At 43.6% G+C, this 12,695-nt stretch overlaps 1 protein-coding gene and 1 long non-coding RNA gene across 3 annotated transcripts in view; both read left to right on the forward strand.

Moving 5' to 3' along the window:
- Positions 1–40: 40 nt before the first annotated feature.
- tfg (trafficking from ER to golgi regulator) lies at positions 41–11,866 on the forward strand. The gene is made up of 8 exons (XM_086124159.1): positions 41–197; positions 3,568–3,784; positions 4,085–4,168; positions 6,427–6,573; positions 7,444–7,611; positions 7,751–7,900; positions 10,170–10,259; positions 10,825–11,866. Exons 2-8 carry the CDS (start codon positions 3,601–3,603, stop codon positions 11,232–11,234), a joined length of 1,233 nt encoding a protein of 410 aa, XP_085980285.1. The 5' UTR covers positions 41–197; positions 3,568–3,600; the 3' UTR covers positions 11,235–11,866.
- A 567-nt stretch (positions 11,867–12,433) lies between these two features.
- The window catches only part of LOC147198307 (uncharacterized), a 47,832-nt gene continuing 47,570 nt past the window's right edge, over positions 12,434–12,695 (forward strand). For both annotated transcript variants that reach the window (XR_015102239.1, XR_015102242.1), the window contains exon 1: positions 12,434–12,612. This is a non-coding gene — a long non-coding RNA (uncharacterized LOC147198307). The remainder of the gene's footprint in view (positions 12,613–12,695) is intronic.

The following is a 12,695-nucleotide window of genomic DNA, read 5'->3' on the forward strand; positions in this document are numbered from 1 at the left end:
GTTTGACGATTATTAAATGGCCTTTGGGCGCATGCGCGGCGGGGCTGCCACGTACAGGTTGACAGCTGAGGCTGATCGGGGACACTTCCTGATGCTCCTGCTGCCATCCGGCTCTTGCTAGGCTAGCAACCCTCTTTCACTTTTCACGATTTGGGAGCAGCGAGTCAAAATCAGCGTTGTTCCGTTGTCACAACAAGGTAAAACACATTCTCGGGTTTACTAGCGAGTCGTCGGATTGTCTGTGTGGAATCTAATGTCACGTGTTAGCGGTGTATTGTGTGAGTGGGTGTTGCTAGCTAACATGTTAACTAGCTAGCCGGCTAATGATACGTTCGCATTTTCGGCGAGCTAACAGGCCAGCTTGCTAAAACAAGTGTTTGGGATTCATTGAAAGTCAAGGTAGACACCCTCAAGACTCGCACATCGGGAGCTTTTGCTTCTATTTTAAAGCGTTTTACCCGTCTGTTAGCTGTGTTAGCTGTAACCGAACATGTTTCATTTTAATTTCATCGCCCCTCAGTAATGAGGACGTCAGTCAGGGCTGATTTTTTGTTGTTGAATACGTTAATACTCCAGGTATGCCATATTAAAGCTGTGTCATCGCGTTGTCATCATTGGCAGTGCTGCGAAAAAGGCCAAGCAAACTTTCACTGTCACAAGTTGTCAACGGCATCTGTTCTACCGTCAGATGACTTGGCCTGTTCAACTTCGGGCGTCTCTGTTCGTTCAGTGTCGAGTGGTCGATCGCCCATTTCGAAATATTTACGTTCACATGGATGATGAGAATGGACGTCGGCTGTCCCCCTTGCTAACGTCCAATGTTAGCCGCAGCCCAATCCCTAGCATCCAGGCAATTATTCATCTGGCGAGAACGCAACGCAGAGCCTCCCTGGAGATGTCCGATTGGTCATCATCCAGTTAACAACACCACCGTGAGTGCAGTTGCTAACTGATCACGTTGTTGGAGTTAACCGCCGCTTGATACCATGACGAATTACTATTTTTTTATATCAGTTTTAGGTCAAAGTCTGTGCATTAGCACGTACGGGTTCTCGCCAGCTCACACGATGATGCTTGACCCTTAGACTCGCGTGTAGTCAAGAGCAAACTTGACCTGCCTCTCTCCCGGTCGGGTGATTGGATTAGTGCGATTGACTGTACTCTCGAAATTAGGAAATCGGTTTTTCCGTCAAATTGCTCAAAGGCCACTTAAGTGCTTAAATACTCAGTTTAATATCGTAATTAATCTTTACAATATGAGACCCCACATATGATGAGAAAAAAATTGGCACGTCTTATAGTGTGTCATGTATCCAAGAAGACCTACGCAGCACACACACATAACAGTATCTCTTCCGTAATTGTGATCTGCCATAGTAAGGAAATATTTCTGGTTCAATCTGTCAAACCTTTACCCCTTAATTACAAGTTTCATTTTTAGGAGATTATCATCATGAAGTGTTAAAAAATGTAAACTCAACAAAGAAGTCAGTAATTATCTCAATTGCTCATTACGTCGCTGTAGATATCCACACGGAGCTTCCCCCAACATATGGGTATCAGTATAAAGCTGAGGTTCTAGGATTTTCTTTTTTTTTTTTTTTTTTTTTTTTAATCGCCTTGAACTCTAACATAGCAACAGTTACTATGCTAGAGTTCATGACCCCAAACGATATGGAGATGGAAGAAAACCCACTTCCATCATTGCTTACTCCGATCTTGCTGGTCGGCCTAAATTTCCAATGATTCTTAGCAGGAAGTAGTCAGAGTTTCCGTATGACAAAAACCTCTACTTACCTGCTTGTGATTAGAGGCGCATGACAATGTGAATTCATCCATTCACAGGGCGCACGACACTTTGAACCTCTCCTCTTTCATCTATAACCGCTTCAAACAACAAAGAGTATGCAGAAAAGTGGTGAAGATTGATTAACTTTCTGTGTCTTGTGTTGTGTTGTATTATTTTGTTATTTTGACTTCAAGATGGTGCCACGAGAGTGGCTGCCTTTCGAGCAGCTCCTATATTTTGTTCTTCTACTTCTGCCTTTCATAACTTTGCTGCTGTGAATTGGGAATTACTCCATTGTGAGACAAATAAAGGGTTTCTTATATTATCTTACATTATAAAGCGTGCTGTTGATTTTTCAGCAAATATCAGGATTTTAAGTGCGCCTTCTGGTCCGAAGAATACGGTACTCAAATTGCTCGAGGACTTGTTTCGTCCCTAAACGGCAACAATGTCTTGACTGTTATTTTCCTATTTATACAACTTTATGCTTGGGACATTACAACCTCATTTTCAGTGTGGCCTTAGTGCATCTTTATACAAATACCATGCGACGAGCAACGGATCCAATTGATTCAGGGCCAACTAGTTTACTCCCTAAACGTGTTAATATCGATGTCCTTTCCCCCCGCATCTGTTTTCTACCTTGAGCACACTGCCACTGGGCTGCTTTCGTGTGTTGACATAGTCATTGTTGTCAACAGAAATTCTCAGGCTTAAAGGAACTTACATTTGAATGTTGAAGAACACTGAGCTGTTCCTGTTTATAATTTTGTATCAGTCATTCAAGGTTTTTTTGTTTCTTTTGAAAGCTTTTCTGTGTGAAATGATGGGAGTAAATGTGATGTGTAACCCTAACCAGAAATGTATTAAATTGAAGGCTGGTTCTTAATGGGAATATAATGTACGAATCAAGGAGAAAACATTTTAGCATGATTCAGACAAAATTTGATGTAAGTACTGTTGAAAATGAAGAACAGATTGGTAGAAAGAATTTGGCAAAAAAGTAGAGGCTATGTTTGAACCTGAACAAAGATGCTGTTTTTTTTTAGTTGCACGTTGAATGGCACTTTTTGTGTTGGGACAGGGTCTTTTTCAGTCGAGTGTTTGAATGAGGCATCGTAGGAATTTTTGGATGGTTCTGTGCTTTTATTTTTCTTGATCTTTGAATGGGTTGGTTGGGTGCATAAAAGTTAACTGAACATTCAATCAAATATTTACTGTACATTTTCATTGATTGTGCATTAAAATTTTAAATCTTGATAAAATTCGACCTCCACATCTGTTGAGTTAACATGCTTTTAAATTGAATTATTTTGCATGGATGTCTTGTGGGAAAAAAAACATTCGTCATATGTCCTTATTGACAAAGCAATTATTGTAAGTTTTCATTAAAAACAAAAAAACAAAACATGAAATTCAACAAAGTCTCCAGTTGCCTCCATCCAATTTTTGTGGATTAACATGATCTGGATGACTGACAATCTACACAGACATAAGGCAAAATAAATTACTTAGGTAATTATGCTTTTAGGCTAAGAATTAGTCAAAAAAACAAGACAAATATTGTAAGCTGTAAAACTGTCAACTGTGCCCCGTGGGGTACAGTGTGGTTGGCAGCCATGCATCTACATTCTTGACCAACCTGTCATGTGGTTACAAGTCATCGCAATCGCCATTGCTAACATGGTATGAAGTGGGCATTTTCTCACCGTTTTTCCCGTGTGTTGCTGATCTGAGTAAATGTCGCCATTGGCTGTTTGTCACTCCTTCCCTGTCAGGAGGTTGGAGCAGCAGTTAGGACGGACGGCACCATGAACGGCCAGCTCGACCTGAGCGGGAAGCTGATCATTAAAGCCCAGCTGGGCGATGACATCAGACGCATCCCGATCCACAATGAAGACATCACTTACGATGAGCTGGTGCTTATGATGCAGCGTGTCTTCAGGGGCAAACTGCAGAGCAGCGACGAGGTCACCATCAAATACAAGGACGAAGGTGGGTCACGTCCTCTCACTCACGTTCAGGATTGCTTAGCTTCCCCTCGAGGGCCACGTTTAATTCCGGCAAGAGAACTGAAATGTTTGAACAATTCTAATCTGGACCCAAATTATCGTTGGTCTCTTCGTAGAGTCTCACCTCCAATGTGTGAATGTTATTCTACTCCCAACTTCTTCCCACATTCCAAAATCATGCGTGTTGTATTTATTGAATGTTATTTTGCTGCACACTCACTCACCATCTTTTCCCCACCCCGCTTTTTTTTTTTTTTTTTTTTTTTTTTATATATATGTACAGACGATGACCTCATCACCATCTTCGACAGCTCTGACCTCTCCTTCGCTATCCAGTGCAGTAGGATTCTCAAGTTAACGTTGTTTGGTAAGTTCACATCGTTCAGGTTAATTTACTGCAGCTGGCCACTAGAGGGCAGTGCAGCTCTAGCTTCAAACTATTGCCCCCAGCCAAAGGTTGAAGCATTTGTCTCCTGCTACATGAACAAATGAGACAAAGTGTGTGTGTGTGTGTGTGCGCGCGCGCGCGTGCGTGTGCGTGTGCACGTCTAAAAAACAACCCAAAAAAAAGGGTAATGACGATATCGTAAGCAAGTCATTTAAAACAATTGTGTCACGAGTATTGTCCTGCGTTACAGAGTCTTTCAATCTCACGTGGAGATGCTTCGCAGTTATGTGCAAGCGTTGCTTCTGTTCAGCCATTGCTTTTCATTTGTACGGGTGCTATCAAATGCAGTGAACAAAGGACTTGGATTCGAATCTCGTCGCCTGTTTCAGTGCATTTCACTTACATTTCTTTGTGACACTGACAAGGAGCAAGCACTAAGAGAAGTTGTGCTGTTATTGATCATAGTTTGGTAGGTTTGTACTTGGGTGTTTTTATTTTTTTCTTTCTTTCCAACGCGGGGTGTGCCCTGACAGTCATTCAAGTCAATCTGGATAGATTTCAACTCTCCCAGGACATTGAACTGGCGAAATGGTAGAGGATGGATCCTTGGCACTGTAAAACATTGCCTGTCGTATTATGATGTCATGGAATGAGGTAGCATCGTACAAACTAAGCATTTGGCTGAAAAACACACTGCAACGTGCTATTGCACGTCTCTGATGACAGGACCGCGTGCAAGTTTGTTGTGCTCTGTTTCCAGTCAATTTGTCATCGAGCAGCCGCCATTAGCCAGGAATCTATTTACCATAAGAAAAAAAAATTGTGGGTGGTGGTTAAAACGTTTTTCTTCCTTCCAATCAAAGCGGAGCCCGAGCTCGTCACATGTCGCGACCTCACGTGCACGAATGCTCCCCTCACATGCGTCAAAGCTTAGAGAAGAGTTGGAGGAGGCCGGCATCTGGGTGCAGTGCCTTCTGACCTTGAACATTTCTGTTCAGCATTATCCACTCAAAAAGAGAATGTGTGTGAGAAAGGAATGTCCAGCAGTCTTGGCGTTCATTTTCACTCTGTTGGTGGAATTTTCCCCCCCATTATCTCCTTTTAAGTGGGGAAAATGAGGGTGCTTAAAAGGTGCGTGTAGCACAGGTGACAAATTGTCACTATGCTTTAATGGTCGAGTCGCTATTACAGGACAGCGGTGTCCAAAAGGTTGACCACGATCAAGGGTTGACTTCTAAAACATTACTTCCCATTGCGATCGGTTACATTTGGAATCAGGAGTTCCAGTGTCATCCAAACTGTCACATCCTAAAATGTTTACTTGGTACTTGTTGTATTTCATGTTTTCATTGACGTTTTAACATTGCCATTCATAAGAGCTAACCAGTCTTGATGCCTTCCTGTGGTGAAAACTCTTTCCGGCTTTTATCACGCAGGCTGTGAAAGCCACCTACTTTCAAGCAATATGACTCTGAGGACGGTGACAGGAATGGAATATAGCCAATGAAAGTAGCGCCCTGACTGACAGGCAAGGAAGCAGCAAGATGATCAAAATATGCAGGGAGATGGGGAGGAATAAAATATAAACATATGACAAAAAAATTCTTACCTGGTGATGATTTTTGCATAAAATTGGCTCCTTCGTGCGGTATTATTTTTCCAAACCAAGTGTTTCAAGAAATATAAAATAAGTGAAGTCAACCCCAAATGTAAATGCTTTTAAATCCACTTATTCCCCCCCCCCCCATAGCTTTAAGGTTATTTTAAACATCTTTAAATATTTTTTCCTTTCTTTAATTACTCTTATTTCTCTCTTTATAAATGTTTTTAAGTTTTTCTGTTAATGTGTTTCAATGTTGTCAAAATCTGTTCTTTCAGTAACTGTTGGAAGCGACCTTTTTTCTCTTCATTGCCTCTGAACGTCATTAACTGTTTGTGAAATATGCTTGTAGGTGTTGAGTTGCTTGTGTATGAATGGTGCTGGATAACTGAAGCAGCCTTGTCTTGCCTCTACAGCATTCAATTACTATTTCGCACGACCGTTGAATCATTCTATTTCTTCTGTGAGTCCTCTTTTGATGAAAACGGCTGTTAGAATGTGTCATCGCACACGGTATTGTCACAAGCATTTCTCGTGAGTCTGTTGACTGATGGACACGTTTGACAACTTCCTTCTGTTGATCTGGAAGTTACCGTGCCACTTCAGATTCAGCACTCTCATCTGTTGTCATCGACAGTGAACGGTCAGCCGAGGCCTTTGGAGTCCAGTCATGTGAAGTACCTGCGCAGGGAGCTCATCGAGCTGAGGAATAAAGTCAACACCCTCCTGGATACCTTTGAGCCCCCCAAAGAGGCAGACGTGGCCGCTACTGCACCAGAAAGCGGTAAACCACACAGAAAACAAAGCCGATGAATTTTAGATTCGTCATTGTCGCTGTCAGTCCATGTTGGTGATGGGGTTAGGCTTGATGTGTTTGTCAGCAATCTTTTTGTTATCTATCAAAATGCAAAGTATGCTTCTCCCTCATCACTTGCCATAGCCCCAAGCGGGTAAGCTAGGAACGTGGGGATTGGTTGAGAGAGGAGTCGATAATAGAAGCCAAGTGAGGCCGGGAAATTGTCTACTTTGGTAAATGTGCAAAATGTCCTTTTTGAAGTTCTTGCGTGGTGAAAATAATTTCCCTTAGTGTGATTAATTTTTCACCTGCTGTGAAAAAGCATTAAAATTCTGGTTCTGATTATCACCATGCAGCAAAAATATAACTCAGGTTTTTGCATGAGAGCTCGTGTTTGATTCAATTGCCATGTGGAGACGGCATGGCTAATAGCTGAAAATCAGCATGCAAACCATCTTGCTTTGAGCGAAGTGCCAAGAGCAGCAAGTCTGCGTCGCCGCATTAAAAAAAAACTTGCATTATTGTTGGCTGCGACAGATCACACAAACCACTGCAAATGTTACAGACAAGTGGAGGATTTTATTTTTGGAGGCTTGCCTCGACCTGTCTGTCTCACACTTTCCACAAAGCACACTCGAAAGAACAGCATGAGACAGAATCACGGCTAGAGGGTATACTACATTAATACAGAAAATATAAACGGCACTTTGTGACAGTTGGTGGAACAATGAAACGGCATCCATCCATTTTCTAACAGGTGCTACAATATACGTACATCCATTGCCACACTACGTTACATTTTCCTTTTGGGGGCTGGTACTTTAGACTTTTATTATTGATTTTTTTTGCTGTTATTAGAAACAGTTGACAGACGTGAAGGCAAGGTGGCGACAACAGACCCCACTGCGAAGCATGTGACCCCAGTCAGCGCAGCCAGCATGTCCGCCTTTGACCCCTTAAAGAACCAGGATGAAGTCAACAAGAATGTCATCTCAGCTTTTGGTCTGAGCGAGGACCAGTCCCCAGGTATTGCACAAGCATCCTAATCATCTCATACGATGATCCAGCAGTCTCTGCAACTTCCAGTTCGCATTGATAAGCAGTCGAGCAGCTGGTGTTTGCTGCGGCTTTGTTTCAGCTGTCCCTCTCTCCTTGCCATCTGTAGCTCCGCCTGCAGCAGCGGCCCCAGGGGAGCGCTCAGGCACCCCCGATAGCATTGCTTCCTCCTCATCCGCAGTCCCTCAGCCTGGGTTGCCTCACCAAGCGCAGGCTCCCTTTTCTGGAGGGCAGCAGGCAGCCCCAGCTGGCATGGATGGTAAGATGCATGTAAACGCCAACAAGTTTGATTGTACCGTATCATATATTTGTGTGAATAAATGATATATGTATTTCACATTTTACCAAAGTCACCACCCACAAAGATTTTAAAGTTCAGTTTCAAACATCGTCAACGCGTTGTCTGGCTCGCGTTGACGATCACGTTGTCCGGGTTTGGTTATGTGACGTTCCAGATAGTGCATTGAGATCTCGGGGCCTGTCAAATTTGATGCCAAAATGTCACCACGTCATGTTCCCAAAAATGAATAATGAATGTTTTGTTTTAGTTTTTTTTTTCCTCCCAACATTTGCAGATTCGAGCTGCGACTGACTAGCGCATGAGGTGCGAAGTTCACTCGAGTCCCTTTGCGATCCAGATGTTCAGCATCACTTCCCTTATCTTTATGGGAATTTCTTTGCCTGAAGATAGGTTCCTCCCCTGATTGTCGTAGTAGTTTGTCAACAGAGCTTTCCTCCCTTGATCTTTGTCGTATCATAGCAGGCTTTCTAGCTGAAGTGCAGGAGTTCAAATGGTGCAGCGTTTTATTTTAAGCCTTGCGCTTGGTTGCTTTGTTGCATTTAGAACGCTGCTAATAAGAGCCATGAGCTGACTGCGTAGTTACATTACAATCTGTTGTCAGACAGACCCCAGTGAGTGGACCTCTTGGCAGCCCTTTACATCTGTGCTGCGAGAAAAAAAAAAAGAAAGCATCAACATGCAAATGGAGGTGCCGCTCAACCAGTCTTTTTTTGTGAGATGGTTGATGTTTTGTATGTGGTTAGTGCAAAATATTTATTTTAAACTGAGCCCTGTGTTTGCTTTCTCACCAAGGGCCTTCAGCGTGAGGGAGCGTTGGACAAATCCACTGAGGAGTTTCGCTTTGCTGGATATGTCGTTCTTTGGAGAGAATAAATCTAGACAGTTGCAGGAAAACCGAAACGACATTGTCTAAAACCACACGTAATACACATTAAAAATAAACAAGCATAAATGTGTCAGTTAGACGGGTTGAGTGTCATGCAGTCGTATTCGTTGAGTCAATATTGATTTGAGCAGAGTAGAACATGGAAATAATGCTAATTTGAATGCTAAGAGAGAAGCATTCACACTACCATTTTGTGTACGTGCGTGCTTGCGTGTCCCAAAAATTGAGTTTGAGATATGTTGCTGAATCTTTTGGTTCACATCGAAGGGGAAAACTCAGTTAATCTTCTTTTGTGACACAAGTCACACGAGGACACCTCTCAGTATTAATGTTATGTTTATGATAAAACATATTGTGAATTGGAGGCGAAAACATTGTTATGCCGACAGGGTCGCAAGTCTCGTAACAGCCTCTGATCTCTCTGTGGCACTTGCATAACAGCAGTGATGGAGCGGAGACCGCGGAAAGGATGAATGGCGGCCAAGTTCACAAACACGCACGCACACGTTTTCGCACACCATAATGACTATAGCGTTGCTCAAGTTAAATTCCGCAACACATGGCCGCCACATCAGTGCCTGTGCGCCTTACTTTTAGCATGATCTGTTTACTTCAACCTCCAGTATTTGTCTGCTGAGGCATGTGCAGCATATGCCTTATCAGATTTAATTGAGCACTGCAGTTTTTTGTTGTTGTTTTGTTTTAATAAAGGTTATGACTTTCCGCAGCTGATTATCAATTGAGCCTCCGTGCCATGGGAAAACTCCCAAGTTGATTAAAATACCAACTGACAAATTTCACGCTTTTAAAAGCCACCGCCTGTTTTGAGCTGCTCTCGGCTGTCATTTCCAAGGAGGCACGCGTAACTTTGCGATGGCTGGCGCGGCTGGTCGCCGTCCTGCACGTGTGCACGTAGGCAGTGTGGTCTGGTGAAGTCATGGCTAATTCAAGTGCAACAGGAAGTCACTGTCTGCAAATGTAGACATGTCTGCCGAGGGAGATGCCGCATGCAAAGCCGACAGTGTCCATGTGTGTTCCTGATAGCCGGTAAACACACCTCCCCAATTATCTTGTGTATAGGAGCGTTTGTCTACGACTTGGGACACCTACACGCCGCTCCGATGCTTGAGGCCACTGGGAGATATCTGTGGCGTGTACACGTTTATCAACAAGAAAGCCCCCCAAAGGCTTTACTGTCAAGAAAAGTTCACCACTGTTAACTAGGGATGTCCCGGGGGCCGATCACAGAAGCTTCAATGGCGCGTTAAGATCAAGTGCCCCAAATGCAGCGTTAAGGAACATTTCAAAGGTGACAGTTTTCCTCTTTTGTGTTACGTTTAGGTCAGGTGTACCAGCAGTATCAGGCCCCAGGTGGATACCCTCCGCAGCAGCCGGGTGCCCCGTCTCAACAGTATGGAATGCAGTATCCTGGTAAGTGACAACGGTACCGGAGTCCTCGTGTTGAGACACTTGTCGAGTACCTGCATTTTCATCATCTGACTAAAAGGTGCCTGTATCGTCACATGATTGGATTGCGTTTGTGTCATACCGCATGATGAAACTCTCATGCGGTTCACAGGCTCAAAGGTTCACTTGATGATACATTTCAACACCATTTTAGGACAGAAACGGTTCTAAGGATCAGAGTTTTATAGTGAACACTGGTTTCTGGCATGATGAATTTCAAATGATCCATACAAAATGCTAGTACGCACGTTCATTGCATTCGACGTTTTAGCCTTGGTTCATGAAATGAGTAAAAAAATTACTGTTACAGTGTAATTGTATTATAGACATGCAATGATTAATCGCTGAGCAAAATTCGTCACTATTTTTGATCAGCGATTTATCGTTTCGATTTTTTTTGTCCGAATTTCAGCTTCTAACAGTAAATTGTCTTTGTAGTGCTTCCTGAAAGCTGACTGAAAACTGGCGGGTGCCCCTGTTCGAATGATCTGTGAACACAATCTTTTTTGCTTTCTCGATATTTTCTCAGCGGGGTATAGCCCCCAGCCAGGAGCCCCCCAACCCGGTCCACCGCAGCCGCAACAGCAGCAGTTCCAGAACTACGCGCCCCCCTCCTCCCAAGCCCCGGCCGCAGGTCCGCCGGCCCCGGCCCCCAGCTACCAGGGTGGCCAGCAGCCGCAGCAGCCTCATCCTCCTCAGGGACCGCAGCAGTACCCACCAGGAGCTTTTCCTCCCCAAAACTATACTTCCCAGGCATCACAGCCTGCCAACTACAGCATGCCGCCCACCTCCCAGCCTGCCGGGTACCAACATCGTCCGGGATACACCCCGCCTCCGGGCAGCACGGTCACCCCTCCGCCTGGGGCTGCTAACCCATACGCCCGGAACCGGCCCCCCTACGGTCAGGGCTATGCTCAGCCAGGCCCTGGATACCGGTAAAAGGTGTTCATGAAAGATCCATACATCAGCCTTCGTGGCTCCAATTGATTGGACTGGTTCTGACTTTTTTTTTTCCCCACCCTCTGCATCATATGAATATAAAATCCAAATTCGAAACAGGCAAACTCCCCAGTCTGATGGTTAGTGTTTGTATGCAGTCTATCCAACACATCGCCGGCCTTTTGTTGTTGTAATTCTGACCTCTTTTTTGGGGGGTGTTATTTCATCTCACCATCCTTTTCCCTCTTGTATTTGTTCTTGTTGCACGCATTTGGAAGACCAAAACTGACTGTTTATCCTTCTTTTTACATCATTGCGTGAATGACATCCATATCCTTAAGACTTACTGCGCTGGCCATCTAACTGACTTCCAGTTTTGTCTTTTTATTGTCACCACAATGTCTGTATTAATCATGATGAGGAAACTTGCTAAGTGAGGGCATACGGGCAGGGTCAATCCCAAGTGAAATACGTAAGTTTCCCTTTCGTCACCCCTCCTTCACTCTTTCTCTGTCTTATCACCAGTTTTTACTAATATACAAAAATCGAATGACTTCTTCACGTGAGATTAGTCGTTTAGTGTATAAACTGTAACTTTTTTTTTCTTTAACACAATAAATGATTGAGACCCAGCTGCGTTGTTCGTATTTTCCAACACTTGTGTTGCTGTCTTGGCCTTTTCTTTTCCATTTTCCTCCCAAGTAGATTTTGGAATACTGATGTAATGCCGCCGGTATTATATTTTGTTTTCCTGTTTTGAAGCATGTGGCAGCTTAGTTGTGTTTTGAGGGAGCGTACGGTCTCTGCTATGTCAAACTGTCTCAGCAAATGAGGGGCAATCGAGCATCAAGCGTTTATTAAAGAACATTTTCAATAGTGATCGAACACCCGCAGCTTCAGCTTCCAAGCCTGAAGTCGCTCATCTCTGATGGATTTGACCACGTAATGGTCGGAAAAATATGAACGAGTTGTTAAGTATGGAAACAGTTTACCTCTGGAGCCGAATTTAAACTATGCAGCCTATGTGTTCCATTGAATTCAAATGAAACCATAAGTTTAACTCATTCACTCCCAAAGACGTTTTTAAACGTATTTTCAGACTTGGTCCAGAATTGGCTGGTACTGAATGAGTTAAAAATCGTGCTACCAGTACCACCCACATATATGCATGTCGATAGTTATAATGCACTGGGCAATCTTGGCTTTCACTTGACTTGGCTCCTACTGTAGACTCACTTTAGCCTGTATCTTGCTTTCCCTTTATTCTATACGAAACTTGACATTAGCTCAGGGCTCCTGACCAACTTTTATTTTTTTCTCTAGGACACAGTGGTCCCTAATCTGAAATTTGCGGGGCGCACAACTCTAAATCGAGTTGGTAAGTAAATATTCACATTTTCTCTACATAACTGAGTAATGGGCTGACAACGTTTTCGGGAAAGAATGCCACCATTTAGTCAG

The sequence above is a fragment of the Hippocampus guttulatus genome, chromosome 11 (assembly GCF_054856545.1).
Source record: "Hippocampus guttulatus isolate MCC_2025c chromosome 11, RoL_Hgut_1.0, whole genome shotgun sequence".
Lineage (NCBI taxonomy): Eukaryota > Metazoa > Chordata > Actinopteri > Syngnathiformes > Syngnathidae > Hippocampus > Hippocampus guttulatus.